Below are 5,768 nucleotides of genomic sequence, written 5' to 3'. Positions count from 1 at the left end.
TTTCTGATAGAATGAAATTCGCGTTGAACTTTCTCTACAGATAAACCATCAAATCCAAACTGGACTTTTGAAGATGCGTGAGGTAAGATCTAGAAACTATCTCTATAATTTGATACCAATAGTAAATTGTGCAAAATAAGCAAATCTATATTACACAGTACAATATGTTAAACTAGAATATTTGATTCAGTACATCATGATTCTGCCAATTACTCATTTAATCAAGCGCTTTGTAGCTTTCGAATTATTTATTGAAAGCCATGAAAGTTGTGAATTAATAATAATATTAAAGACTGTACTTACTTTACTATATCATCCTAGATAAATTAGAATTTATCTAGGTTTATCACTTATACATTTTTAGATATGTAGATTTTAGAACTACAAAAAGATTGTTTGTAGCTTTAGCCTTAAAGAAGTAATTGGCAAAATGCTAATAGACCTTTGCGTTTTTACTGATAAAAAATATCAAACTTATTTAGTAATAAATTGTTGGACTATGTCGCATTATAGAGTTTTGAACACATAAACAAATGAACTCATGGAACACATGAACACATGAACACATGAACACATGAAAACATGAACACATGAATGCAGCTATCTAATTTCTGATTCACAACGGTACCCTTTAAACCTTTGTCTGATCAAGGTTGACGGAGTTATCCTTCTTTTACCCGCAGGAATGCGTGTGCCTTGTTGTTAACTTTATATTAAACCTGTTTTATAACTTTATAATGTGAAAGTTTTTTTTATGGGATTCACAGAATATAAACATTTCCTGATTTTTCAAAACCGTGTTGGACATAATTTTCGGGATTTTCAGGAAATATGTGAGCTACATGGAGTTAACTATAGTGTAAACCTGCTGTTTACCGGTATATATTATATATACCTGCTGTCCATGATCAGACCATTCAAGTTTTCTTGTGAGGTGTACTTGATACATTTTAGTTTACAGTAAATAAAACAATGAAGAATTATTAACTTTGTTTTTCTATTTTAAGGAACCTTTGCAAATGTTGAAAAGTTGTAATGAAGCTTTAATGAGGCTTAAGGTAGATATTTAATATTAACTTTTAACTAGTTATATGTAAGCAAATAAAAATAAAAATACACTATACATCCACTTTGTAATTATTTATCCTACTGATCAAAAATATCATATATTCATCATTTATATTTGTCTAAAGCAAAAGTACATTAAGCAATAACAAAGTTTACAATTTAATACTAATACTCTTTTCTTTGGATATCGCATTTTATGATTGACAGGGTTTGCCAAAAAAAATAGGTGCAATACAAGACTTTTAGCATGAGTATAACATAAAAACCTCTTTTCTGTTAATACGTTAATAGCATTAATTGGTATACTCTCATACGCGGTGTAATTTAAAAGTTTTGCTAAAAAAGGGGTACTTGTAGAACTCTCTGCCCTGTAATTTTTTTTAAAAAGTTAACTCTAGTTATACCGTATTATTTATCAGACCAGTTGATGTCAATTAGATCTTTGTTGAAATGTAGGGAGCGTTCTCCCGAAAGTAAATCAGCTTCATTCGTGATCGTCACAGCAAGAGAATTTTCAGAATGGTCTCAAACTTGATCCATCATTCAGAGTCTGCTTTTGACCCTTTAAGAGCGATCAAAAGAAAAGAGAGATCGAGTATTTAAATAATGTATGAAGGACTTGTGCGGATTTTTCTAGTTTTGATTCACATTTGAGATATATAATCAATTTAATCCTTTTTGTCCTATGTTAGAGACTTTAGGACAAATTTAAACCAGATTTTTGTCATTTTAAAATCTTGCTTTACAACTTTGTTTACAATGTTAAAACATATATCTCAAGCTCTCTGGCTAACATACTTCTTGAACCTTTGCTAATAAATATGGTAAATATGGTCAATTCCTGGGGAACGATTGTTCTTCAACAGGAACGGGCGGAATTATCAAGAACTATTCCATGCGTTCCAAAAAAAGAATGATCACATAGAACGCGTTCTTAAAAATGTTGGAACGATTTTTGAATTAACGAATGGTAATTGGCTGAAAAGAACAGTCTGGAATCTTTGACGTTAAAAATCAGGAACACGTTATAAATTAGGAACTTGTTCTGAATCTGAATCTTTGCCATCTGGTCCTGTTAACCTTAAATATTTCAAACTTAGACTAGTTGATTTAACAGGATTTATAGTTTGAAATATCAAAGGACTCCAACATTTGGTTGCAAAGATATCGGGATTAGAAAGGAAACTAAGTTTTTGCCACAAATTCTAATATTCAAATCTCTACATCTTTGTATCCTAATGGCGTAAAGTTTTGATATTTAAAACTTCGACTATTTCATCTTAAAGAATTCATAGTTTGAACAAATAAACATAAAAATCGGATTTCAAAGATATAGGGTTCAGAAAATCAGAGTTTGTTGCAAGAATTCCGTTCCTTTGAGTTTGTGGCAAAGACTCAATTCCGTTTGGTCTAATAGACTAATATACGTGGGGGGAATGTTTTCCACCCCCTATGATTTTGCCCTTAGAGTTGAGATAGTGACGTGTGATACATGTTCTTAGTCCAACTTTTCAAGGCCAGCTCATTGAAAAAATAGACCTCTAACTTTAATGGTAAGAATGCAAAGGAGGTTTTTAAAAAATCAAAAAGTTTGTCCTTTTTCATTTTTGACAAATATTGACATGTGACACATGTTATTGCATCCATTTTTGATGGTTTTTTCAAATAAAGTAATAGATTTTTTTTAAACCCTTGTTTTAAACTAAAAACGATTAAAAGTTCTTTATCTTTAACGATTATCCATCAAGAACGAACGGCTGTAAACTGTTCTCAATCAAGAACGGAATGGAACGGAACGGAAGAGGGATGTGATTGGGAAAAAAACGAATTAGGAATGAACGATCCAGCTGAAGGCCCTCGTTCTAGAAACGAGAAAAAGGAACACGTTTAGCCTTAATCCTGCAGAGTTGAAATGTAACATCAGCAAACTTACAATAATCATTTGATTTTTGAATTTCGAACAATATTTAAGACTACAATTAAAAACTGGAGAATTTATTTTAGATAATATGCAAATATTAAAATGAAACAGTACATTCACGAATCATGATATACTGCCAAATGACCCTTATACTACCTTAGAACATGCAGCTCTTAGAACATGCAGCTCTTAGAACATGTAGCTCTTGGAACATGCAGCTCTTAGAACAGAACCATTCCTTCCTTTTTTTAAAAGAATGGGGACCGTTCACTTATTTGGGCAATTTCAGGGTAAACTAAATAGTCCATTAGCTATTCATTAGAATCAGTCTTCCTTTTCAAAGATAACTGTGGCTGAAGAAAAAGCCAATTTATTGTTCAGAAGTCCCGCCCAAAGGACCGGTACCTTTAAAGAGAGATTATTTAAACGATTGTTCAGTAACAACATTCCAAGAAAATCTAAGTATCATTTTTTAATGACATTATGTACTAAATTATTTATATGAAATTTAATTAAAAACCTTGGCTATAACAAAAAGCATCAAATAGTGTCTAAACGAATATACCTGACCGTTGCGCATGGTATTCTGAATGAATCGGTATTTTTCTCTGGCCAGATGTCTTTGAAAAGTAATACTAATAACAATAAAAAGCTAATAGACTATTTAGTTTGTCATGAAATTACCCAAATAAGTGAACGGTCCATTTAAGTAGTGCACTTTATGCAGTATATCCTGTTCTTATGTAAACATAAGCTGAACTTAATTATTCTGAAGAAAAATAGTTAGAAATAGATTTCCTTTTTAAATCAGAGATGCTTATATGAAAGTTTGATTTTGGCTGGTGGAAATACAGCTTGTAGTATCAATATTTTTCTATAGCTTTCTTTTAATTAAGGACCTAATGAAAGAGGAAAGCAGTGTACAGCAAGGTGACCACACTAAAGAGGAAAGCAGTGAACAGCAAGGTGACCACACTAAAGAGGAAAGCAGTGAACAGCAAGGTGACCACACTAAAGAGGAAAGCAGTGAACAGCAAGGTGACCACACTAAAGAGGAAAGCAGTGAACAGCAAGGTGACCACACTAAAGAGGAAAGCAGTGAACAGCAAGGTGACCACACTAAAGAGGAAAGCAGTGAANGATCTGTTTAATACTACAACTTTTATACAAAATTGCATATATATGAACTTTCGTATAAATTTGACACAATTTTATATCAATTTCTCGAGACAGGAACATCAGATAGATGTCTTATAGGTATCGTTCAACTCCTGAGATTCTCAGGTTTCAGCCTATACCCCCTTTCATTTTTCCTTTACTCCCTTTAAGGGTTCCTCTAAAATACTTTATGAAACCCCACCACGGCTAAGTCCCATTTCTACTCATTTATCACCCAACTTTACCATTAATCAAAACAATGGGACAAATGTTTTTTTGAAAAGAACAGACATACAATTTAAATGAAGGCACTCAATACCAAACGTTTGTTAACGAAGGTAAAGATTTTGAAAATTAACTGAAGATTCTNGCATACTGTTGTCCAAATAACTGTTCATAAAAAAGGAAAATAAAAAAGAACAAAAGAATGTGTTTTAAAATAATGTGCTCACATTACACTAATTCAACAAAATTGTATCGCTAACTCTGTATAAATATCAAAATCTTTCAGAATATATTTTTATAATTTCTCCCATTATTGATTTTAAATATTATGAAAATATTTATAGTTAATGGATCAACATTACGTGGAATTACTTCAAAAAGTGGATGCATTGATATCAAGAATTGAGGTAGGAATTGTCTTGTCTTTGTGAACGAACAACATTTTTGAGAATGAACTAAATTTTTTGTGAACAATGGTGTTGGTCAGAAAAAAAACCAACGTTGGACAAACAATCGTTTTTAAAAAACCAACGAAAAAAAAACTACACAAACAATTAAAAATCGTTTGACTGCTTTTCATCATTCACGAATGATTTCTAAATCGTTCGTTCGGACAAACTTTTTCAGTTAACAAATAATTTTTTTCTATCAAAATTTTAAAAAAAAACTATAGATTTTTACAGAACGAATAATTTTACTGAAAGATTGTTCAGTGAGAAAACAAACGAAATAGATGGAAAATGAACGATAATTTTAAAAATGATTGAAATTATTTTTTTTGAACAATTAAAAAAAAAACTAAAAAATGGGTTGTTCACTAACGATGAACAAACAAAATGAAAAAAAATGAACACTCCCATCTCTAAATGTGAACCCTATATACATGATTTAAAATTCAGTGATGGTGATGGACCAAACATCTGTAGAGTAAAAAAGTAGATGTTATGTTCCACATTTATTGAAAATATATTTCGGTCTGAGTTGACCCTCGTCAGTTCTAACCATATAATAACCATCAAAATCGATAAAAAAAAATTAAAAAATGTAAAAAATCACAAGAAGATAAACAAACATGGTTCACCTCTAACCTCCCGGTCCCTGGATGTGAACCCTATATACATGGTTCACCTCTAATCTCCCGGTCCCTATATGTGAACCCTATATACATGGATCACCTCTAATCTCCCGGTCCCTGGATGTGAACCCTATGTGCATGGTTCACCTCTAATCTCCCGGTCCCTGGATGTGAACCCTATATACATGGTTCACCTCTAACCTCCCGGTCCCTGGATGTGAACCCTATGTGCATGGTTCCTTAAAGTAAACCCCTGTTTGCATTTAAAATAAATTGAAAGTTGGGAATAAAAAAATTATTAACAACAAACTCTGATGTTTT

General features: G+C 31.8%; 1 protein-coding gene across 1 annotated transcript; it reads left to right on the top strand.

Annotated features, from left to right (window-relative positions):
* Positions 1-4,027, top strand: LOC111715973 (nuclear polyadenylated RNA-binding protein 3; the record flags this gene model as incomplete). The annotated part of the gene is given in 3 exon segments (XM_023491379.1): positions 1-82; positions 1,008-1,058; positions 3,886-4,027. Coding segments are annotated over 3 exon segments (202 nt in total), but the record flags the coding sequence as incomplete, so codon positions are not given.
* Between the last annotated feature and the right edge of the window lie 1,741 nt (positions 4,028-5,768).

This window comes from Eurytemora carolleeae, unplaced genomic scaffold (assembly GCF_000591075.1).
Source record: "Eurytemora carolleeae unplaced genomic scaffold, Eaff_2.0 scaffold1905, whole genome shotgun sequence".
Classification (NCBI taxonomy): Eukaryota; Metazoa; Arthropoda; class Copepoda; order Calanoida; family Temoridae; genus Eurytemora; species Eurytemora carolleeae.
This window is presented reverse-complemented; position numbering and strand designations above follow the sequence as displayed.